At 32.0% G+C, this 26,285-nt stretch overlaps 1 protein-coding gene across 1 annotated transcript in view; it reads left to right on the top strand.

The window, feature by feature from the left end:
- The window catches only part of LOC142331119 (sortilin-related receptor-like), a 172,062-nt gene that overhangs the window by 83,002 nt on the left and 62,775 nt on the right, over window positions 1-26,285 (top strand). The window contains exons 12-17 of the mRNA XM_075376801.1: window positions 4,723-4,961; window positions 8,397-8,622; window positions 12,436-12,588; window positions 12,762-12,951; window positions 22,201-22,307; window positions 25,624-25,750. Coding sequence (XP_075232916.1) covers window positions 4,723-4,961; window positions 8,397-8,622; window positions 12,436-12,588; window positions 12,762-12,951; window positions 22,201-22,307; window positions 25,624-25,750 — 1,042 coding nt within the window. The remainder of the gene's footprint in view (window positions 1-4,722; window positions 4,962-8,396; window positions 8,623-12,435; window positions 12,589-12,761; window positions 12,952-22,200; window positions 22,308-25,623; window positions 25,751-26,285) is intronic.

Genomic DNA, 26,285 nt, shown 5'->3' with positions numbered 1-26,285 from the left:
CATACCTTGTTAACACATTCACTGCAGTACAGTGCATATATGTGCTGTAATAGGGAGATGCCATGTGCTTGCCTTTGCGTAATTCAAGTACAATGTGGAACGGTAAGTTATGTAACTTAACTCTCGTGCTGTATGGACCTCATTATTGCGATATTGTACTTGACAACTGTGCATTATGGCACATAATGTGCTATATGTAATGAATATTCTATTTTTCTTTATAACTAAAAAATTTTAAACGATTTTATAGTCTTAAGGTACCTCTCAGAAGATATGCACCGTAATGCATAGTGGGTAATTACTGTACGGCATCATTGTTACCTGTACAGCAAGATGGTTAGGCTCCCCATTTTATTTGCTGCAGCAAACATGTTAATATATCCAGACTTTTAGCTTGTTGATTGTGTGTAGCCACTGTGATCAACAGTTTCATGATTTTGTAAGCCAATAAACCGATTTTTAATTTGTATAACCTCTACTTCATCGTTGCCAAAATCCTGGCAAATTTTATGATTTATTTCATGTGGAATAGAACCAAGGTTTTAACAAACTTGAGGTAATATTATTCATTGTTGCACACAAAGTAAAAATTAGACTTGCACATATTAACCCTTCAGGCAGGGAGCATGTGAATGTCATGCACATGTTAAGTTGTATGTATTGGCGGGTGGACATGACAGTCTCGCAGCGCGCAGTGCTTGCTTCAAAACTTCATAACACTGCCATCTCATAATGTGTATTTGAACAACTGGCTCTGTGTTATCACGAGGCTTCGTTCTTCCCCTCCATGTTTTTATAGCTGCATAGGATTGCATATCGGTGATGAAATAACGATTTTGTTATTGTACAAAGTTGGATGCTCTTCTTTCAGTCAGTTGCGTCAGCTGTGAGTAAATGAAAATGGTCGGGTCAAGCACATCGCGTAATCTTACATCGGAACAAATTATTGAATGTTTAGATGAGATGTGTGACAGTAACATTAGAATATCTGATAGTGACGAAAGTGATGAAGATTTGTGTGTAATGAAAATAAAGAAGATTCTGAACAGAGTAGTGGTGATTTTTTTTTGTCTTCAGTCATTTGACTGGTTTGATCCAGCTCTCCAAGATTCCCTATCTAGTGCTAGTCGTTTCATTTCAGTATACCCTCTACATCCTACATCCCTAACAATTTGTTTTACATATTCCAAACGTGGCCTGCCTACACAATTTTTTCCTTCTACCTGTCCTTCCAATATTAAAGCGACTATTCCACGATGCCTTAGTATGTGGCCTATAAGTCTGTCTCTTCTTTTAACTATATTTTTCCAAATGCTTCTTTCTTCATCTATTTGCCGCAATACTTCTTCATTTGTCACTTTATCCACCCATCTGATTTTTAACATTCTCCTATAGCACCGCATTTCAAAAGCTTCTAATCTTTTCTTCTCAGATACTCCGATTGTCCAAGTTTCACTTCCATATAGGCTCATGTCATCAGGTATTCTTAGATGCTAAGAGGAAGTCATGGGCAATATATGTAAACAGTCTCATGCACTACTGTGTCTACTGTGTGGAAAAAGATCTGAGCAGTTTGCAGATCACCAAAACATCTTTCTCAGAATCATTCATGAAGGAGAACTCCTTTCATCATCTTCTGCAATGGCAATTACCTTAGCAGATTCTTTCCACTCGGTGTCTCTCGCTTCATCATACACTAATGAATTTCAGAGGTACAAGATACACATGGAAGTATTATCTTTAAACATTGGTGATTTGGTTGGTTAATTAAATGCTCCATTCACATTCAGTGAATTGTCACACGCACTTAAAAATATCATGTAACTTCTTCACTGGACCTGACAACATTAGTCTCTGTATGCTCACATATCTTCCCAATGCAGTGCTAAAACACCTATTGTGTATTTATAATGGTTTATTCTCCGCACGTGTCTTCCCATCTGTCTGTTCAGAAACCATTGTTGTACCAATACTGAAATCTGGTAAAGATAAAGCATGCTCCTCAAGCTACCACCCAGTCTCCTTGACAAGCATTTTATGCAAAGCGATGGAGAGAATGCTGAACCATAGGCTTACAGGTACTTAGATATGGACTTTTATCTTTAGAACAATGTGGTTTCTACCACGGACAATGTTCCAGTGACCATTTAGTGTCACTGAAAACAGCTATTCAAAACGCTTTCCTACTCCTCCAGCATCTCATCGCTATCTTCTTTGATATTAGGATACTGCTGGCTATGTGCTATTCTTAACACCCATAAGAATGGGGAATCAAGAGCAATATGTTTGCTTTTATTAGGGGTTTGTTAAAGGACTGAACTTTCTTGTACAGTCTTTTCTCACCTGCAGGACCCTTTTATTCCGAGAGCAAATCACTATCTCCTGATTTTAAGTTTCTAGGTTTATTTTTTTGATAGCCATTTTACATGGATCAAACACATCAAACAATTAAAAACAAAATATTAAAAACTTCTATATATGCTGCATGTCCTGAGCAACACCAATTGGGGAGTTGATTGGTCAATTACGTTAGCGTTTTTATTATTCCTTAGTTCGTTCCCATTTAGATTATGCTTGTGTTGCATGCTCTTCAGCGTGTCATACTGTGCTTAAAATGCTGGATACTGTACATCATGCTTTCCTCTGTCTTGCTACAGGTGCCGTTAGTTCAAGCCCTGTCATAAGCATACTTGTTGACTATGGTGAGCCATCACTTTTGAATAGACGGGACCAGCTTTTAGCATCTTAAAGCACATCCGAATCTCCCAAATTTTAATGCAGTCCTTGCAAATCCTTATTTACATAGGTATGAGGACCATCCACATTATACAACACGTATGGGAATTCATACCCAGCATTTACTACACCTTTTAAATTTTAACATACTTTCTATTTTTCAATTTATCTTTGTTCATATCCTCTGTGGATGATCAACCCTATAGAATTTAATTTTGACCTTAGCATACATAATAAAAAATCAACAGTTCTGCTTGTCTTTCAGCAAATATTTTGTCATTCATTTTCTCTCTTAAGACAAATCCACATGCAGTGGTCTTCACAGATAGATGAAAACAGAATACCATAGGATGCACATTCGTAGTTAAAGACCAAACCTGTATGTATGGTCTACCTGTTATTACAATTGTCTTTACTTCTGAACTGTACGCTATCAATAAGGCTTTGAATATCATTAATCCAAAATACTGACATATCCTTTTTTATAGTGACTCGTGTAGTGCACTCCAAGCTTTAGAAGATTTGTACTCAGAACATTCTATTGTCACCAAAATTAATAATGCAGTTGCTGAATTGAATTATTGCAACACACAAGTGAGTTTCTGCTGGATTCCTATCCACGTGGGTATTCTAGGTAATGCAACTTGCAGATTCCGCTATTAAAGACACATGTAGTCGACCTCCCTTTACCACTTGTGTTGCTACTTCTGACTTTATTAGTTGTATAAAACACTTCTAGCAAAGCGGGCAAGGTGATTGGATAGAGTAGATAACAAACTAAACTCTGGCACATTAAAGATTCTGTGTTGTCATGGGTCTCCTCATAACAAAAAAATTTGTCAATTTTATGGTCTGCTGTCAATTGCGGTTAGGACATACCATAATCATACACGGATATCTCATGTCAGCAGAAAACTGCCTCTGCAGAAAAACTGCAACTGCCTCTTGACTGTAAGCACATCCTTGTGGATTGTATATGTTATGCAGCCTTGCATCGTACATTTAAATGTCCAGAACATTCATTGAATCCTGGGCAATAATAAGGAAATTTTAGACTGGGTGTTGCTGTTTTCAGAAAGTATTAAGTGTATACAAAATTTAATATTATGATATTTTTTTTTTTCTATTGATGAAAAATTTATCTTAACGTATTTGTTTTTCATTTTTCAGTTAATTGTTATGATTTATATATATATATATATTTTATTCTGTTATCCTAGAAGGGACTTTACACCTTTCTTGGACTTGTTAAATTTTATATATGTTTATTAAGATTTTATATCTATATTTTTGTTTTTTTATCTTTCCTTTTAAATAAATTTACCTTATTAAGGGATTCCTACTGTGATGTTAGTTTTTAGTGATAATTTATGTTTGTTATTAGTTGTAAGTTTTAGTTTTTATTTATTGCTTTAGTTTTTAACATAGTTTCAGTTTTTATATTAGTTCTTAGTCTTCTAAGAAGGGGCCCTTTACACATCTCTCAGACTTTGTTAAATTATATTTATTTTTAGTTAAACTATTTTTTTATGTTTACGCTTATTTTTAATTTTATGTTTACAGTTGTGATATTAATTTTAAATGTGTTTTAAAAAAATTTTTAGCTGTGATATTAGTCATAAGTTTTTAATTTTGTAGTTTTTAGGCTAGTTCTAGTTTTTGTAATTTTTTTGTAAAATATTTTTACAAATTAATCATTAATAATCATTACTAAATTATTGATTTTGTGTGTATCGATCGTAGTCTTTTCATATTTAAAACTGAAATAGTTCCTTATCTTTGTTTTGAAGTTCTGCTATTTTACAATGCAGAAAGTCAAACACATATGCATAATAAAAAAAAAAAAACATGTTACATGGTGATAACTTACATTACTATGTCGACCTATATCTACTTTCACATATTATTTATAAAAATATCTGATAAAAATTAAACCGTGATTTTTAAAAAAAATGTATTTATGTTGTTTTATTTTTCTTATCTCAGAGACAATGTTTATCAGATGGTGAAAGTTCGGTTGAAACTTTAGTCAGATATGGTTTAATGTCAATTGAAGGAATGTCATTCGACTGGATTACAAACATGTTATATTTTGTCGATGGACTTAGAGCTAGAATTGAAGTGATTCGCACTGATATTAATCACTCAGGTCGTTTTAGACGTACTGTTCTCAGTAATGATGTTCTGCAAAAACCTCGTGGGATAGCTGTACACCCGATGGCAGGGTAAGTTTTTTTTATAATAAAGAATTTTAATCAACAAAAAAATTACTTACTGTGGTTTGTTTGTTATGAAACTTTGTCAGTTAGTGAGCTTGCTTGCTTTTATAAACTACAAAGCATAGTCTAGATTCTTACATGGCTTGTTGGTTACCACTGAATATACCATATTAAGGAATGATTCTTGAAATGGGCCAGCATCTAATTAGTTGGAAGTCCCTAAATGATTGATAATAACCCGAACAGCAGAAACTAACATATTGCTTGTTGCGTTTTGACTACTAATGTGTAGTTGAAAAACAGTCCGTGCTAATAATAATTCTGTCTCCTATTTTTTTTTTTTTGTAGTGACATATTCGACTATCCTCTCGAGTAAAATATATTTGAGGCAGAGTTATCCAGCTACCAGAATTTCCAGTGGAGGGCTTCTGAAAAATAAATAATAAGAAATATGACATGTTTTTTATATCAGAATGTATTTAAGTAAAAGTAGTAACCTAATAGTTCAATAGTGTTTGCACTAGCGACCAGTCAGAGTGTAATTAACGTAAAAAAATAATAAATAATTATATAGAAATAGTAATGACTTGAAAGATAAAATAGTAATGCTCCAATAACACAGCAAGAGAATTATTTTAGTTGGGATAAATTTAAAGCCCTAGGTTTGAATAATACTAAACTTATAATATCTCAGCTTTATTAGCAGAAGATGAAGATATAAAGAAGTATATATATATATATATATATATATATTTGAAAAAAACAGATCTTATAATAAGGTAAAAGATAATGAAAATTTTTTTATAATGGGGTGTACATACAACATTGTGATTTTTCCCTTAGTATGTGACCACATCAAAGAAACAAAGGAGAAAAACTACAGCTTCTAATTACAAACTTATAGTTTCAAATACCTTTTTTAAAAATTATAAAAATTACTGATCAGGAGTTACAACATTTTATTAGACTTTTTTCTTAGAATAGTTGGTAGTCTGACTGATTTTTTGCTGTTCTTTATTTTCATTTAACCTCAACAGAATTATTACTACATCCTAAACTACCTGGTTTTTAAATTTTATTGTCTTAATTTATAACCCGTTGATGTTGTTAGCATCTACAAGACTATATTATACTTAATTCTCTCTTAGTTATTTGTACAGTAATAGGCCAAATTATATACTGCCAACCGTACCCACTAGACATAATAACAGTTTCATTTTAAGATATAACTTGAAGTTTGACAAAAAAAATTGGAATGTAGACAAAGTAAAAGAAAATAATATTTTTTGAAGTAAAGGAAAAGGATGTGAAGTATAGTGCTGATTGTAAAGACTGTATGTACATAACAGCTGTCAAAGCATCCTATTTTTGTTGGTTATTGTTATACTTGTTTTTAAACAGTGTTGATAGAATAATATTGTTTTTACAGTCAAAATAATTATTACACCATCATGCAATATGCTCTCTCTATTGGCCTGAAAATAATGAGTCTCTTGTTTACTACAGGGTGATTCAAAGAAACGGGAAATTTTGAAAGTTGTGTTGATAGCCGTGGGCGATTGGTACCACTTGATAAGTGGCGCCAGCCTCTCTAACCTAACCTGCCATTTAGTTGTCATGGATCCTTGGAGTGGTGCGCAATGTGCATTGCTATCAAAGCGTTTTACAAAAACAATGACAGTGTGGAGGGAGCGCGTAGAGAATTTCGCCGTCATTTTAATCTGGGACGGCATGACCGTGTTCCATCGGCACATGCAATTAAAACATGGATATCTAATTTTGAGAAAACCGGTTCGACAATGAAAAAGAAACCTCCAGGCCGTGAGCAAACCATCCGTACACCACAGAATGTTCAAGCTTTACAAGATGCTGTCACACGAGGTCCACATCGGTCAATCTGTCGTCTCTCAGCATCTTTACAATCGCATAGTTCAATTGTTCGAAGAATGTTAGTGAAGTACTTGCAATACCATCCGTACAAGTTGCAGATCGTCCAGGAACTGAAACCGAACGATGCAGTTGTGCGAGCACAATTCTGTAATGTAATGCTTCAGAAGATAAATGATAACGAAGTTATAACGAGTTTGTTCAGGAACTGTGGATGTCAGATGAAATGCATTTCCACCTCAGTGGATTTGTTAACGAGCAAAATTTCAGATACTGGGCACAAGAAAATCCTACGCAGCTACACCAGCATCCGTTGAACAGCCAGAAAGTGACCGTGTGGTGGGCTATGTCATCTTACAGTGTTGTAGGCCCTTATTTTTTTGAGGATGACAACGGTCTTGCGATTACAGTGACGTCGGCTCTTTACGTAGCCATGCTTGTTGAAACCTTTGTTGTGGAACAACAAAAGAGATTTCCACAGATTCTTAACACAACCTGATTTCAACAAGACGGAGCAACGTCACTTACTGCACGAATATCAATGGCAGCTGTACGCCAATTGTTTGGACAACATGTCATTTCACGAAATGGTGACATTAGATGGCCTCCCAGATCGGCTGATCTCTCAGCTTGCGATTACTTTTTGCGGAGTCACCTTAAAAGCAAAGTGTTCCACAGTAGACCTGCTACAACGGAAGAACTGAAGACAAAGATCCGAGAAGCAATTGCGGAAATTCCAGTTGAGATGTTAGTCAAACCATGAACAATTTAACGAAGAGACTTCGTGAGTGTTTACATAGAAGAGGAGGTCACCTGGAAGATGTCATCTTCAAAAAATAAACTAAAATGTATGTATCCTAAAATGGCAACATTTGACTACTACATGAAATAAAATTTTTCTAAAAAAAATGTTCATTAACGTTATTTAATTTTTTAAATTTCCCGTTTCTTTGAATCACCCTGTATTATTATGAACCGTAAAATGTAGACAATCAACATGAATTCATGTTTTGACTTTATTTTTATTTATTATGAATGTTTTTGTTTAGTAAAAATAACAATTTTATTATACGCTAAATTAACGATAGATAAGAAAATGATAAAAACTTACTGTGACAGTTTGTCAAAAAGTGATTTTGACACTGATAGGAATGTGTGGATACTTCTCTTGAAGAACAAACTTCATCAATTTTCGAGTTGCAAATTAAACTGAAATTTTGTCTAATGTTCACTTCTAAAGCAGGAAGGATACTGAAAATGAGATCAGTCAAACATTAAAACGGGATAAAGTAGCCAATATTAGTGAGAAGTAATTCATGCAATGTAACTTAGTGTAATGTTTAGTATTCAGTTTTTAAAAAAATTGTAATATTGAAAGTATTCACAGAGATCACCAAATTAAAAATTGTTGAGTAGTTTTTTTTGCAAATAGCATGCATAAAGTGACCCTAGTATTGAGTGACTGACACAAATCATTTAGTGTAAATTGTATTTCTTTATGTGTGTAATAAAATTGATACAAAAAAAATAATAAATATTACTATTACTTTTCAGATTATTATTTTGGACCGATTGGTCAGTATCAAACCCAAGCTTAAGTCGATCTAATTTAGATGGAACAAATGTTAAACGATTGTTTACCAGTCCAACTGTTATGTGGCCTAATGGAGTGACAATTGATTTTATTGCTGAACGTATATATTGGGTGGATGCTCGTGAAGATTACATTGCCAGTGCCGATTTAGATGGAAGACACTTTCATAAAATTATTTCCAATGATGTAAGTTACTCAGTTTTGTTTATTTACTTAGTTTTACAAACTTTATTTAGAAATTATTAGTTTATATTCTGTATGTATAGTTTTGATTTATTAATTCTGGGTCTTACTACGTCTTATGACAGTTGACAATGGCTTAAACAAATTTTGTAATTACCAAATTTATAAGGTGGGGCAGAAACAATTGGATGATTTAAAACTTGAAAGTAAATGTTAATTGCAAACAAAATACTAAATATGTACACCTTGTAAAAAACAAGGACAAGCATTTAATTTTCAACGTAAGTTTTAAAGATAACCATTCAATTGACCACCATTAGCAATAAGGCACACATCTCTGCACGTTGTTCATGACTTTCTTCAGCTAATCCGCTGGAATTTTACATGAATTTATGCTCAGGTGAAATCTTTCATTCCTTTATGCGTAAGATAGGTTGCTATAAATCCTCTCTTTTAAATGACCTTGTAGGAAAAAATCACATGCTGATAAATCAGGTGAACGGGGAGGCCAATGCAACTTCTCCGAAACACGAGATTACATGTTGGGGAAACATTTCTCTGATGACTGCCATGGAATTTCAGCTGTGTGTGCAGTAGCACCGTCCTATTCGAACCGCACCAAGCATATGTCAACATGATGCCAACAGAAGTTTGTTATGGAGAAACATTTCTAACAGCACCACATCTGATGTAATCATAACAGACTGATCATTAGCAGTCTCAAAAAAGTATGGCCCAGTCACTCCAAATGCACTAACATCACACCACACTTGTTTAACTTTCTGCACTGAACAATGGCTTCTCAGGCAACGTGCAAGAATTTTTTTTTGGCCAATATCTGAAATTCTGCTTGTTAGCACATTAATTTAAATGAAAGAGTGCTTCATCAGACATTAGCTAGTGGTCCGACAATTGCAGAATTTCTTTTCAATTAATTGCAGAAATAGCCTAAAAAAGTCAATCTGATGATTCAAATTGTGCAGATGGAGTTGTTATACTACTTGCATTTTATAGGGATGGCATTAAATCCACATGTAAGATGCGTCCAACAGTTCTACGGGTTGAGTGTAAGACAGTTAAATGGTGACAAGTAGAACACTGAGGAGTATGCTGAAACACTTCTGCCATTCTCCTTACATTTTCTGGGCTGCGCACACTTTGAGGGTGACCAGGCGGCTTCTTGTTGACAATGGATGCATTAGATCTGAATTGCCTGACTTTATTCAATGTAAAATCAGATGTACAAGATGTACGATCATACAAATATTCATGTACACTGCCTGATCATTATCCACTTTTGCTGACAATAAAGAAAGTGCAGGAAACTTGGAAAGAAAATCAAGGAAAGATTTCTTATATAAATTACAAATAATCTAGTAAACAAGGATAATATCTTGATTGGAGTAAAATTCTTTATGAACTGAAATAACTTTAAATAACCTTATAGATAAAATTACAAGTAATCAAATTTTCAACCAAAGAAAAAGGAGAAGAATAAAGAAACAAAAACCTAGGAATAAGTTGATTAATAGTGCAACTGTGAAATCACATTCAGCTATAGAGATGCTATACATAATAATTGAAAAAAAATCCAAAAAATAATATATTGAAAAATGAATATAAAAAAATACTAAAATTTTGATTGAAGTTATTGAAAAAGCTAGGGCAGCTTATGAACAAAAACAGGTTTCTGAAAAGTGTTCAAATAAAAAATATTCATAGAATTTTATAAAGGAAAAGTGAAATGGAACTGATTGTAATAAAATCCTTAATGAAACACCTGATTATTTTATTGAAAACAATGATAAATTAATTGGGGAAAAACCTTTAGCTGATCACATAAATAGGTTTTTACAAATATTGGAAAATAATTACGAGCTATTTCATAACTTGTAACTAAAATAACAATTATTATATATTATATAATAATTGTTATTATTATAACTAAAAAAAATAAATATTATAATTGTATAATATGAGTATAATAAATATTATACGTAAAAATGTAAATGAGGGACATCCATGTAGAGCCACTTTTCTAGATCTGGCCAAGGCTTTCAATATGGTGGATCACAAAATACTCTCAGATAAATTATATTGCTATGGTATAAGAGGTATAGCGCTAGAATTGATTAGGAATTATGTCGCAAGTAGAAAACAATGTTCCAAATTTGAAGATTCAGGTAACTTCTACTTTAGAAATAATTGGTCTATTTCAAGGCTCCATTCGTGACCTTTACTTTAAATATATAGGTAAAACTATATTTGATTTTGGTATATATGAAAAATAATATTCCAGTCAACATATATGTACATATTAAAAATGAAAGACTGCAAAGGGTAGTAAGTTGTAAATATTTAGGATAATTGTAGAATGTAATATGAGATTGAATAGTCAAATAGATAATCTATAAAAGAAAATGGAATGCTTATTATTTAATGCAAAATTAAAAATTTATCTCTGCGCATTCATTATTAATGATGTGTGATGCTTTTATTGATAGCGTAGTATCTTATAGCATAATTGCATGGGTGGAGCTTATTAAATTGTTTTTTCTCCTTTATTGCACTTGCAAAAAAGTTACTTAAATTCGTTTTATCTAAAAGTAAAGAAGGAGAATTAATTACCTTTAAATATATAAAAAATTAAATTAGAATGTTTAGTGCATTATTTTAACGAGTTGAAGCAAAAATATATTGAGTGAACTTGTATTACTAGAAATAAACTGTCTTAATTTCTCTATAATAATTAATAGAGTATATATTTTAAAAGTAGTTACATTAAATCAGAGATTAATCAATCAACTTCCAGCTTACTTAAAGAAATCGTAAGTGTACAAGACAAATGATGATCAGTAAGATTAAAGAATGGTGAAAATAATTTAAAAAATAAAATCTTCACAGAGGAAATGAATTTTTGTGTAACCTGGATGACTGCTTAGTAAATTATAAATAATTTTCTTAGTTTATAATTATTTTATTTTATATTTTAGTTTTAGTTACTGTATTACCAACTTACATAAAGGTTACAGTTACATAAAGGTAAACAGTTACATAAAGGTAAACTTACATAAAGGTACAGTTACCTCTTTAGGATTTTATACTACTATAAAATATATAAAATTTTTGAGAATAAATAAAATAATATCCCATTTAGCAAGTTTAAAACTGTATGTGAGGTTTAAACTGCTCGTCTTTGATAAATAACATTGTTGATATGTCACAAAACACGCGGATGATGAGATGACACTGTTATAAGATTGTACAAATTATCTAAATAATCCTAATCTCATACAAAGAGTTCATATAAAGCAGATTTCTTGATTTACTTCATCTTACTAATGAGTAGATTTCTAACTAATCAGTTGCTCACGAATCATGAGACTTAAAAATTTTCTACATAAACTGCTCTGTTATTTGGTTGCTGTTGTAATGAATGTGATATGGTATTACAGAAAAACAAAATAAAATTTATTGATTACAATACTATTTGTACATCAGTTTGACCAATTTGTTTATTTAAGTTTATTGAAGATTATAATTGCCTTTTTCAAATTACATGAATATTGTTCTTCCATTTTTTGAATCTAAGAGCTAATGATGTGCAGCTCCTTATTCAGTGTAGTTTACGTTGGCATTGTCTTAAAAAGATTAGGAAACCTGTGAGAAGAAAGACAGTTTAATAAATGTAAAGTATAACAAAAATGTGTTTTTATTTCTGTTTCCAATTAAACAGTCCTCCTTTTTCTTTTTTTTTTACAAATCTTGTTTCTTAACAGTGTTTATATTGTTTTCAAATCTTTATTCTTATTTCAGGAGAGAGTTGCACATCCTTTTGGTGTTGCTGTATTTAAAGATAATATGTACTGGGATGATTGGAAACTGCAGTCTGTATTTGTTGGTGATAAAGATCATGGTGTAAGCATTGAAATTATCGCCAATTCTTTACAGAGTTTGATGGATATCAAGGTATGATTATATTGACAGTGATTTATACTTGCACATTTATTTTTTTAAGCATTAATCTCTTTTTGTCCATAATTTTAATTAAATATATATATATATGCAGATTAAAGTAATTAATTTAGTTATTTTTTAGATTTTCATTTACATTATATTAATTTCATGTTTTTCTTATCTAGGTATATGCTCATAGTGTTCAAGAAGGTAATAATACATGTGGTAACAAACACAATGCTTGTTCACATTTGTGTTTTGCTTTACCAGATAATAAGCATAGATGTTTGTGCCCAGATGATATGGTACAAAGTGGTAATTCATGTTTATGTGAAGGAAACGTTAAGCCATTTGCAAACAATACTTGCCCATTAGGTGAGTAGAAACTTGCCTTTTGTTCTCATATTAAATTAAATTTATTAAATTTTTTTTAACTGTGTAAAGAGTAGTTGTTTAAGGTTTTAAACTGTTTTTTCTCATCGTTTTTCTTTAACTAATAATGTTAATGCCCTTGAGAAACTGAACATAGAGATAGGGAAACTGCAACAGATGTTTTTAGATTTAAATAATCATCTATGGGAACAGTTTTATTAAATGTGCATTAGCTATTGGTTTATACCCTTACTTTACATCCTTTAATTTTCAGAATCTGCTCTTTAAAATATTCTATAGTGTTTTATATAATTTCTTTTGCTTCACATTGCAAAAATAATAGGCAGGTAGCGTCTGTTTTGGTATTTTATCAGTTCAAAGTGACCCTTATTTCTTCAACCATTTAGTAATGTAGTGTGGAAAGAACTATTATGTTTGTAAAAGTTTTTTTTGATCAATTTTTTCTCTTCTGCATTCTTTCGATTTTGCGATTCTTTCGATCTATTATACTTTATTGATATTTTTTTTTTTTACTCAACTTCTAATTCTTAAATTCTTTATAATTTTATTTACAGTAATAAATCAAAAATAAAGTGAAAGAGTAACTCTTAAGTTTTTCTCTAAACGTATTCAATTCGAGCAAGTTTTGCCATGTAGCAATCATTTAACCGATATAAAAGTTCATCACTGGCATGTCTGGAGTAATAGAAGCAACAACTGCTTCAATCCTGTGTCTCAAATCAGGTAGATCAGTAGGTTGCATAGGCATACACAGGATCTTTTGTAAAACCCCAAAGGAGAAAATCGTTTTTTGTTCAGATCAGGTGACCTTGAAGAACACCATAAAAAAGCTTGTCATTGTATCCATGCTGACTGATCTTTTGGTAGGGGAAAACCTCATTCAAACAATTGCATAAGAGTTATGCTGGTGAGGACTTGCATCATCTTTTTACCTGATAAAATTCTCTTGTAGATCTTACATTCTAGGAAAGAGCCTGTGAGCTGCATATCCAAGAAACTCCTATTATACTTGCTTCAGTGAAAAATAACAGCCCTTAAAATCGCCTTCGTTATATCGCACTTAAAACATTTAATTTTTGGAATCCCTTTTGCATTGTTATATTTCGCTGAGATTTTCTGATCCCAGATAGGAACATTATGCTTGTTAACTTTTATATAGTGTCAACTCATCATTAAAGAAATTTGGTATGTGTAACACAGTCGACTGCTTCAAAGCCTGTAATAGTAGTAAATAGTACGGAAACATATGTTAACATTTCCTTAAAACTTTTCACTCTCTCATTGCTGGAATTACTAGTTCACAGCTGACTTCCTTAACTGATTTTTTAGGACTTTGCAGGCAAGATGCCCTATTAATTCACCATTTTCTTCAGACATCACAGTTGTCCTGTACTTTTCCCTTTTCTCAGACATCCGGTCATTTCAGACAGATTATGTCATTGAAGAATGTTATCACCATTAAATTTTCCACAGAGCAACATTTAGCAAACTGGAAAGCACAAAAGGCTTTCTGTTCAGAAGTCACAATATTTGCTAGTGATGCTGTCATTGGTTTGCTTGGCATTTCTCTTGCCACCACCCCAATCAGTCGTCCTAAAGCATAAGAAAGCATGCTTGCCACGAATGGCAACTGAGCCTCAAACAGTTTAGTAACCTGTATCCTAACATAGCTCCTAGAGCTTACCTAATAGCGTGGTGCCATACACCATCGGTTTATGTGTTCTCACCAGTCACGTGTCATATATTTGCTAAAATGGGTAGGCGCACTTCATCAACTACTAACAATATATATGACATCCGTAATAAAATTTATTTTGTTTAGGCAGCAATTTACTGTCACGCCTAGGTCACCAAGTACCTGTCCACCATTTTATAGCGATTGGAGCTATAATAATTGGCTGGTGGTCAGCCATACTCTTGGTTAGCTTCCCAAGGCAATGGAGTCTTTTCCTTAAGAAAACTAAGGATGCCGGTTGAAGAAAGTAACTGCATCTAGGAACTCCCACACGGTCTGACAATGCGGGTGTTGCCAATTGACTCGCTGCTTGTGAGTGGCCAATTTTTCCCTTTACCTGTAAGTTTCACAATGGCCCAGTCTCTGCCCCCCCCCCCCCAAGAGCAGGGTAGTCAAACATCAGATGTTCATTTGACTGAACCTCTCCACAGATGCACAGCTCATCAGTTGCCAGGCAGAACTGAAACAGATATTGGTTCAAGTTAGCATGGTTGGTGAGCACCCAGGCACATGTTGCCCTTAAAAATGAGCTTGAGGCATACCATCCCCCCAAATCCTGTATAAACTTGTACAAGGATCTTCCCTTAGTTGTGGTGTCCCACTCCAGCTGTCATGCTTCCATCGCAAGTTTCTGCAGCCTCTTCCGCAGGTGGGAGATGGGCAACTGAACGAAATTTAGATTCAGTGCATTGTTATCACCATTCCGCCCCAGTACTGGCCCGTCTCATAACCACATCCCAAATACCTCAGACAATGGGTTTCCTAGAGTCATTCCACAACCAGCCTATCAAGCAACTTTCCAATTACCAGCAAGAGGCTGATGGGTCGATAACTGCCCACCTCTCTAGGATCCTTTCCTAGTTTTTAGATCACTCTCACAAAAGCCACTTTCCAACAAGTCGGGAAGCAACCCCAGCTTAGGCACCCCAAGAACAGCCTGCCAAGTGGCTCTCTTATGACAGATGGCAGATAGAATAGTATATCCAGGTCAAGTTGGTTAATCCCCAGTGCCTTTTTCAAGTGCCATTCAAGAAACCACTCGGTCTGTGTCAACGGGATCCGCAGTCTGTACGCCAGGAAGGCCATAGGCCCCGACCTCTGCTTCACCCTCTGGAGCATCTGGAAACAGAGTATCCAGGAATGTTGCCACAGATGTTAAAGTGTGGTCACGACCATCAAACACTGGACAGCACGTGTAATGGCTTTGGCCGATAACATGATTTTGCGAGCTGCCAGGGGTTGCACTGCAACTCGCGAATGGAGTCTGGCTTCCTTGATTGCATGAACATACTCATTACGGGCGTGTCAGTAGATCCACAGACCCTCAGCGCACAGGGGCCCCCCCTGTTAATCCCCTAATATGTATTATTAACATGTCATCCCTTAACAGGGGTTAAGGGGTGACACTGGTATCGTCTCCTAGCAGACCTAACTCTTGTGTGCAGCATGCTAAGGTCAGAGGACCAGCACTTTTTCCCGGGTTTCCACCTGTATTTAACAGATGGCTCCCCGGAAGCAGTGGTCATGACGGCTCCAGGCACTCTTCGATCGGCAGACTGGTCACTACGTAAGGGTGCGTCCACTGCCAGAGGCCACCGTAGACTCTCTCTCTCTCTCTCTCTCTCTCTCTCTATATATATATATATATTATTCAATTAAATATTAACCACCTAAAACTCAGTATATTTAACTCAGTATATTAGCACAGTGGTCAATATGTCAGTGTTAAAATATTAATATATGTAAATCTATTTTATTGAAATCAATATTTTTAAGATTTACATTATTTCTCTGTATTGTTAAATTATATTTAAATTTGAGTTAATAAAATAAACCGCTTATTACAGAATATTGACATAGGACTCATCTTACGTTAATTTTTCATGATAATACTTTTGTAAGATCATGCATCCACAGTCATGATTGAAATAATTCTGTGTTTCTTATTAAAAATGTAAAAATTAAAATACTAGAATATGAAAATTGCTAATTAATTTACATGAGTGTAGCTATCTGTTGCAGTTTTTATAAGATTGTCTCACTCAAACATTCTTTGATGGTTTATTAAATTGAAATTTTGTTTGTATTTACATATATAATATTTTTGTAATATATTATTTTTATGTCATCTTTATTATTTTCTAAATTTGTATTAATATCAGAAATAGAAAGTTTATAGTTTATTAAATAGTCGTAATACAGTATCTAATAATACAAGTGAGTCCATAAAATAATAGTGGGATTTTAAATGGTTATATCTCTGGAACAAAGCATTGTATAGAGATGAACTGTACGTTAAATGAAAGAAAAACACTCCAAGTTTATGTGTGTGAAAGCTAGTACGTGTGCATTATGTTCCCAGTATGTGCAAGCAGCACATGCACCTTTGTCATCATGTTTGCGGTGCAGAGAAAGGTTCAGTGTGTTGTGCCTTACTATGTTTAAGTCATTTACACATCGTAGGTGTGAGTTCCGAGTTGTGTACAGTGAAATAACATTTAGCAAATTGGACTAACAACTCAGGAACAGGCAGCCTACTGAGGCAAACATGTCTATCCAAGACATATCACTTCATCAGACGGCGATGGCCATCCTGGGCATTGGTGTTTGATAAAGTGACTAAACCAGTGCTAACAAGTTTCATGCATAGCCCAAAGAATCCATGTGGACGTGTTCTGGGTAGTTGGGCATTCCTAAAACAACTGTTCATAATGTATTAAAAAGACAGTTACGTTTCACTGCATATAAAATTCAGATGTTACAACAACTTTATCCAAAAGACACAGTGAAACAATTTGGTTTTGCTGTATATATTTTGACTAGGTTAAAGCAGGGTGATGATATTTTAGACTAGTTTATTTTCAGTGATGAAACAGTGTTTCGTGTTTCTGGACGATTACATAGGCAGGGAATGTTCATGTGTGGGCTACTGAACCTCCACTTGCCATTATTGAACATCAGCGTGACAGTGAAAAAGTAAATGTGTGGTGCACTATTGGACAATATAGACTTATTGACCCCTTCTTTTTTTCTGAAAAAGACAAAGAGGGAACATCTTCCTGGATATGCTAGAAGGGTATACAGCACCCCAAATATTGGAAAATTCTATTTTCTGGTTAGACGTAGCTCCTCCACATTTTGCCGCAATTGTGCAGGATATTCTTAATGAAAAATTTCCTCAGACTGAATATTGTCTTCACGTCTGCAGGGCAACTAAGGGAGATCAAAATCTACCAATCACGTAAATAACTTAGAGCTGTTTCTCTTTTATTTAACATACAGTTCATCACTCAACAATGCTATGTTCTGAAGCTATAACAATTTAAAACCCCAATATTATTTTATGGGCACACTGTATAACAATTTATAAAAAAATCAAATTACCCTTGGTCTCATAAAATTAACACACAAATATGATTAATAGATCAATCAAATACACACATATTATCAAAGAAAAGTTAAATAATAGAATAAGCATCATAAAACATAAAGCATAATGCAGTAAAAATATATGCATAAAGTATTTATACATTAATAATATCATTGAAAACATTACTAAAACTTACAATAAAGAAATATTTAAACCAGCATCTAAACATAATAATTGTGTAATAAAATGTTCAAAAAACAAAAATAATAAAATAAACAATCTATGTGGAATTTATAAAATTAAATTAATGATTATGATGCTATTTATATAGGGAAAACAAATAGATACTTTAAAACTAGATTTCTTGAACATTATTAAAATTACAATAATAATAAAAAATTAGTTTTATCTAACATGGCAGACCACCTAATAAGCTATAAAAATTATATTTCTGATATAAACATAAATTTAGAAATATAGTATAAATTAATAAAGATGATATAACATTAAATTTACTAGAAAAATATTACATACATGTAATAGAGACAAAATTTCAATTTGATAAACAATCAGACAGAGTTTGAGGGAGATGGTCTTTTAAAAAACTGCAACAAGTAGCAGCACTCATTTAAATTAATATGCAGTTTTCATTATTTTAGTATTTTTATTATGCAATAACTGAATTATTTTAGTCGTAACTGAGGATGCAGAATTACGCAAAAGTCCTGTCATGGAAAATTAAGGTAAAATGTGTCTTATCTCAATATTCTGTACTAGGTGATTTATTTTATTTATTTATTTCACTCCTTTTGGTTTTTGGGCAGTGGGAGACAACTCAAAAATTTCAAATGAAACAATTGGTCATTTGATATATCATTTTAAAGAGCTCAAAGGGATGAGAAAAATGATACAACTAAGATTAAATTCTGATTTCCCAATCCAAAATGTGACCAACAATATTTGTTAAAGAGAGCTAGAGAGCTATATTTTGTTATATGCGCTACTTGAATTTTTTTTTTGGGGTGAATTTTCTCTTTGGAAATCTTCTCCGATAAGAGAGGCTAACCCAGTAAACCCTTATTTTATAGTGTTCGGCCTTCAGGCACGAGGGGGCAGGGGCGATTAAAAAATTTTAAATGGGACATATGGTCAAATGATACCTTGCTTTAAAGGTCTTAGCGAGACAAGCAAAACTATATCAAAGAAACTAAATTCTGACAACCATAAATGTCAATATGTTAATTAAAAACTGAAAAAATTAATTATTAAAATTTTTTTAAATACTTCTTTTAATTAAACTTACAATCTTGAATTTTTTTGGGATAAGCTCTCCCAAAAAAAATCTCATCTGCCTACACAAATAGCAGTGTTGAGCACACACTGACTAAAAATCCCCTCCCCCTCAGCAATACGCGAAGACTTCACCCTCTGTAAAGCATATCTTGATCTCTGATGGTGGAGTCCCACAAGAATCAACAGGAAATACTCATCCATTTAAAAAAAATTAATTTACTAATTTTTAACATTTAATTTTATTCCATAAGAAACTTTTAAAAAAGTAATTTTTATTTCATAAGTTGGCAATGTCTTGCAACAGCTGATTGACAATTAAACAAAGTTAGGTTACATTTCTCATCTAAAATGTGACCAGTGTATTGAAATTTTTCTATTAAATTTGTGACTGCATTCCTGGAAATTGTATAACAATGCAGTGCAGTAAATGAATTAGCTGTTCTTTTGTATGTTTTTATTTCCCCAAATAAAAATACTATTTCTACTCTTCCTTGAATTGAAAAAAACCATTGTTTTTAAGGTAATCAAGAGTTCTAAAGTTGAAATCCTAGTAAAGGCAGTTACTTTTATACTTATTTGAATACTAGATCATGGACACCAGAGTTCTCTGATGGTTGGGTTTCAACTAACCACACACCTCAGGAATGGTCGACCTGAGACTGTACAAGACTACGCTTCATTTACATTCATACATATCATCCTCTGAAGGTTGTTCATACATATCATACCTTATGCTGGTTCCAGAGGTTCAGAAAAAGAGAGGTTACATATTTCAAAATTTATATTGTAGATTTTGTGATGTAGCATACGGATGTTAAAGTGTAACTGCATTAGTGTTATTTTTAGATGAAATTTTGTATTTTTTATTAGCAAGCTTAAAAAAGTTTAAATTACAAAAAAGAGAAATAAAGAGAAAGGTCAAAAAAGGAAGAGTAGAAATTGTATTTTTATTTGGAAAAATAAAAACATACAAAGGAACAGCTAATTCATTTAATGCGCGGCAACCTTGTACAATTTCCAGGAATGCAGTCAGAAATTTAATAGAAACATTCCAACGTTTTAGTAGCATTTTAGATAATAAAAAGCCTGGCCGACTCAGTATAAATGAAGTTATTGAAGATGGTATGTTAATGGTATGAAGTTATTGAAGATGGTATGATAAGATGGTATTGGAGAAATTTCTGTTAATAATAAAAAATCGACAGTAGTGATTACAAAAAAAAATAATTTTTTGTGGTGGTCAGAGCATAAGTATTAAAAAACATAAATACCATCCATATAATATTTAATTAGTACAAGAATTTATTGAAGATGATTTTGATAGGAGTGTTGAATTCAGTAAAATTTTGACATTAACAGCAAGAACTATTTCTTGCTTTTAACATATCATTCATTGATGAAGACTCTTTTACTTTTTATGAGGTATGTTAACAGGAATAATAGTAGGTATTAGTCCAAAATAACCTTTACTGTTATTGCAAAAGTCATACCCACAATCAAGAGCAGTTAAATATATGGGTTGAAATAATAGGCTACACACATCTCGTACCATTTGTCATTAATGGTAACTTAGATGCTGTTATGTACTATGCTTAGCTGAACAAACAGATAATTCCAGCTCTTGACAATTTGATTGAGATAGCTTGTAGACTAAACAGACAACCTTTATTCATTAGGGAAGATGTGTTTTTTTCAGTTAGATGGTGCTCCTTCACACTGCTTGCAGTGAGAAGTGCATTGAACCAGCAGTTTAAAAATCATTGGGTGGGTCAACATAGTATTGAATGGCCAGCCAGGTCACCTGACCTGAATCCACTTGATTTTTTTCCTGTGGGGGCATTTAATGTTGTTTATAGTTCAGCCAATTTCTCTTGAAGAATTACGGGAATGCATTGAGGTAGAATGTAGGAAGATTTCACCAGACATTTTTCTGAATGCAAAAGAAGCGTTTGAGCGGCATCTGTATTACTGCATGGAGAAATAGGGAGGGCAAAGTTTGAACATTTAATATGAGAGAAGAAGCAATAATAGTTTTTAACTGGAATAATTTTATTATGCAATATTTTTAATTCATGAGATTATGGGACTTCTTTTTAAATAAAAGATAAAATTAATTACACATGAAAAAGTAATTAAATTGCAAACTGTTATTTACTTAAATTAAATAAAATTCTTCAAGACTGTAAGCTTAATTAAAAGAAGTATTTGAAAAAGTTTAATAGTTCATTTTTTCAATATTTAGTTAACGTAGTGACATTTATGGTCACCAGTTTTGTTTAAATAGTCAGAATTTAATTCTTTCATATGGTTTTGCTTGTCTCACAAATACCTTTAAAACAACTTATCATATCACATGACCATAGTCCCATGTAAAACTTTTGAGCCACCCACCCCTGAAAGCTGAAACTCTAATTATGGCTTACCGAGTTAACCTCTCTTATCAGAGAAGATCTCCAAAGAAAGAATCGGGATACCTTAAGCAACAATAAAACTGAAGTGAATCGTACAATAACCGTAATTCTAGCTATCTGAAACAGACACATTGTTGGTCGCCATTTTGGATTGACGGCCAACAATTTAGTTTTAATTGTATCATTTTTCTCGTCTCGTTGAGCTCTTTAAAGTGATATACCATTGGTCCACTTAAAATTTTTGAGTCGCCTACCACGAGAAGAAGTGAAATTTACATTCATTATAGTAGCCCCCTGGTACAAGGAAGAATTCCACGTCCAGTTATTTCATTTATAAAAATGGTTGGACAGGTGGTTTAAATTACTTTTCAGCCACCAGTATATATTTTAAATGCTCATTGTATTATTTTCTTTTATTCCAGTTGATATAACCTGTCCATCAATTCATTTTAAATGCCATAACAGCTTATGTATACCTAAGGATTGGAAATGCGATGGAGATAACGACTGCGGTGATGGATCTGATGAAGTAAGTTCAATTACATTTATGCTTTGATGCTGGAGGGACAGGTAGATGGGAAAAATCGTGCAGGCAGGCAATGTTTGGAATATGTAAAACAAATTGTTAAGGACGTAGGATGTAGGGGGTATACTGAAATGTAACAACTAGCACTAGATATTCAGCTTCATTTGTTTTCTTTGTCCTCTTACTTAATGAAATCATCTCCTGTCATCATCTTTCTTCTTATTTGTTATTGAACCAGCTGATCTAATTATTGTTAGAATTAATTATATTGAATTTACTTTCCTTTAAGATGTATTAGCAACAACATTACTAAATCTTTATTGTTCTAGCTATACATATTCAATATATCTTTAAAATTTGAATAAATGTGAACTTAACAAACATAAATTATTATAACACATTGCATTGTTTAATTAATGAAGTGTAAATTTTGAAAATAAACAAAGGAGGTGATTATTAATAACTGGTTATGTGGCATTACTTATGGTAAACAGTTTACATAACCAACGATTTGCCGCATGGCTGAAATTGTTGTACATTAGATAGAGAATCTTGGAGAGTTGCATCAAACCAGTCAAATGATTGAAGACAAGAAAAATTAATTTAAATGATTTATCAGGTTAATGTGTTATTTAATTTCATAATGTTAAGGAATTTACTATTATATCTTCCTATTCTAGATTTTCTTTTTATTTCATACATAATATCAACATGGTCATTGAAAAGTATCGGTAAGAAAAAAAATATTGAAAATTAACTATATCATCAACTGTATTTAGTCTTATTCCTTTCCCATAACAATTTTTGTTTTCTTTGCATCGGGTTTCAAGGCACTTTTATCCCAGTATGTGTCATTATAATGTTGTAGTGAAGTTACATTAAATTTTTAACATCATTGTTATCATATTTTTACATCATAAAGATATAATGATGACCATAATTTAAAAAATGACTATATGAGTAGTATGAAAATAATTAATTTATATTTGTAATTTTAAAAAAAATATATATATGTGTGTGTGTGTGTGTGTGTGTGTGTGTGTGTGTGTGTGTGTACATAATAATAAATTATTTAACTATAAAATAAAATTTGAAGAAAATAAGCTTAAAAAGAAGGAGAATCAGCTTACAGTATAGCCACTTCATCAAACAAATGTTTGGTGAATTCTCCAATATGCTTTTGAGAGCCTACAGCCACTCATATGGTAAACACAAGTACCTAATTGATGGGCTCTGTTCTCTAATCTTTAATTTACTGATGAATAAGCTTAAATTTGAATTTAAATTTAAAAAAATTAATTTCATTTTTTTAAATTAATCATTTGTTCTGTCTACATGTATTTTATGATGCTATACTTACTTAAAATTAAAATATCAGACTAAAATTATGAAAGAAATGGATTTTGAAGGTTTTTAAGAAGAATATATCTATTTGTATTATGTTGATGCTAAATTAGTCCAAATGCGCTGAATCTCAGTAAATGGAATTGTACTGAATATATATTTTAAAAAACCATAAATTCGCTTGGTATTAAATTATTAATATTTTATTAAAAATAAAATAAACCAAGCGAATTTATGGTTTTCAGGGTTTTGATATATTTATGGTTATATAATTTATGGTTTTCAATTTGATAAATATTTATGTTCCAAGAGTAGTTTAAACATAATTTCCTATTAAAGTAAATAATGTAATTAATACCTAAATCATGTCTTGATCTAAATTGAAGTTAACTATGGAGATTTTATACAATAAGCTTAGATAAAGACATTTACTTGGCTGATAATTGACACATTCAAATTTATAATATGTTTTAGATGTATTCTTTTTTTGCTAATATTTCATTAGCACTGTAACTTAACATCTGCACATTTTCACAAATGAATTTACTATTATTTTTCTACAATAAATTATTTGCTAGCATATCTTGTGTGGAGAGATCAGCAATATTAGTGTTTTATTGTTTTCCTGAGGGCAAAATATGTATGTGTTCTTATTTCGTATGAAATAAGAACACATTAGGTATTTATCTTGTTTACATTGTGTAACTAATGAAAAGATTGAAGTATAAATATTCTGCATCTATTTTAATACGCATTATCAGAGTGAAATAGTTAATTTATCTTAAATGAAAATTAAAATCTTACAATAACAGAAATACTTATATTTAAAATCTTATTTTCAATTCGGGTGAGATCGGATAAAAAAATTTCACGATCATATACTATAATGAACATGTGATTGAATTTTTAACAGCAGAAATAGTTTATTGATATTCATTATCATCTAAAAACCATTACGATGATGAAATTGTTGATCAAAGTACTGCAAGTAGGCAGGTGATAAAATTTTGCGTTAAAGAACCCAATAAAGGAAATCTCAAGGATGAAACTCACAACCATCATTGGTTTCTATGACCGATGAGAAACACTTCCCCTTTAGTGGTTATTGATTATATCTCTTAAGAAATTGTATTTCTTAAATTTTGCATATGCTTATTTTCTTAATATGCACTATTACCTATCTGTTTTCACTGATTATTTAACAAGCAAAATGGGCATATAGTTAAGAGATTTTAAGTAAAGGTTTTGTAGATGGTTTTTGAATGTCTTCCTATTTTCCATTTTGTGTTATAGTTTTGAGGTTTTTTTATAGAACCGACAAAAAGTGTTTGTAAATTTAAAAAAAAATCATTTATAGATTTTATTACATTACCTTATACCTATTAAACAAATAGAATTTTATTAAAAGTTAATAACAGATAAATATGCTCCAGGTTTTTACTTTTTTAATCCTATAGAACTGACCCCGACCATTCCTTTCAACACATTAATAAAAATACAGACTTAGTAATTAAATGTTGAGAACCATATTTGGTACTCTGGTAGAATATCAAAGAATCTTGATTAAAATAAAATTAAAAAAAATACATTTTTCAATAATATTAAATTTTCTTAAGGGACTGTTATACTCTAGATTAAAACAAAATAACTTATGAAATGATTGAAGTATTTTTTTTATTTAAACAAACATCCAGTTTAGCTTTTACCAGATTTTCTTTCTTTTAGATGACTTGATCAAATATGGGAGGATGAATTTTCCACACTAAGATAAGGCTTTTAAAAATATGAACTATTAAAAAATTAAAATGGCAACCAAAACATAAAACTTTCTTAATCCACAGTACGTTAGATGAGATTAAGCTAACGTAACTTATGTCTGTTTATATGTTACATTTTATTTCTGTATTAAATTTAAAGTTTTCTAATTATTTTTAGTTCATTATTTCTTACTTATTTGTGATTTTAATTTTTTTAGTTGAATTGCCAAATCACAACATGTTCACCAGAACAGTTCCAATGCAAAGCTGGTACGTGTATACCGCAATATTGGCGATGCGATATTGATCTGGATTGTCCTGATGGAAGCGATGAAGTTAATTGCAGTAAGTTTTTAGTTATTTTCCAATAAATATATAAATGTTATTAACATTGTATTAGTTTTAGAATATTTAGTTATAAGATTTTTTTCTTTTTCTTCTAATTCGATTAGTTGCTCGTATGCTGATGAGTTAGTTCCTGTTTCTGCTCGTTAGTAAAGAAAAAATAAGTTAGACATTTGAAAGGAATTAAAGAAAAATAAATATAGTAAGCTAAAATTATATTTAATTTATTAATTAAAATTTATTCATTTTTATAGAAGTTCGTGTATAATATTAAAATTATGAAATTCACGCCTAGTTTAAAAATAAACAATCATCCTTGATCGACAGTCCAACATAAGAGAAAGTCTGGCATTTGCCAATAGATATCTCAAATGCTAATTAGATTTTTATAAAACCTTGTATGAGATACAGTCTGCTGTAACGTGTACAGTTCACGAGAGTAATAGTGTAGTACAAAGCAAGTCCAGCATCTGATGTTAATACTCATGATCTTTGCGCAAGATATAAAGGAGGAGAATATAGAGAGGGTGATCAA

This window comes from Lycorma delicatula, chromosome 10, assembly GCF_047948215.1.
Source record: "Lycorma delicatula isolate Av1 chromosome 10, ASM4794821v1, whole genome shotgun sequence".
Classification (NCBI taxonomy): Eukaryota; Metazoa; Arthropoda; class Insecta; order Hemiptera; family Fulgoridae; genus Lycorma; species Lycorma delicatula.
This window is presented reverse-complemented; position numbering and strand designations above follow the sequence as displayed.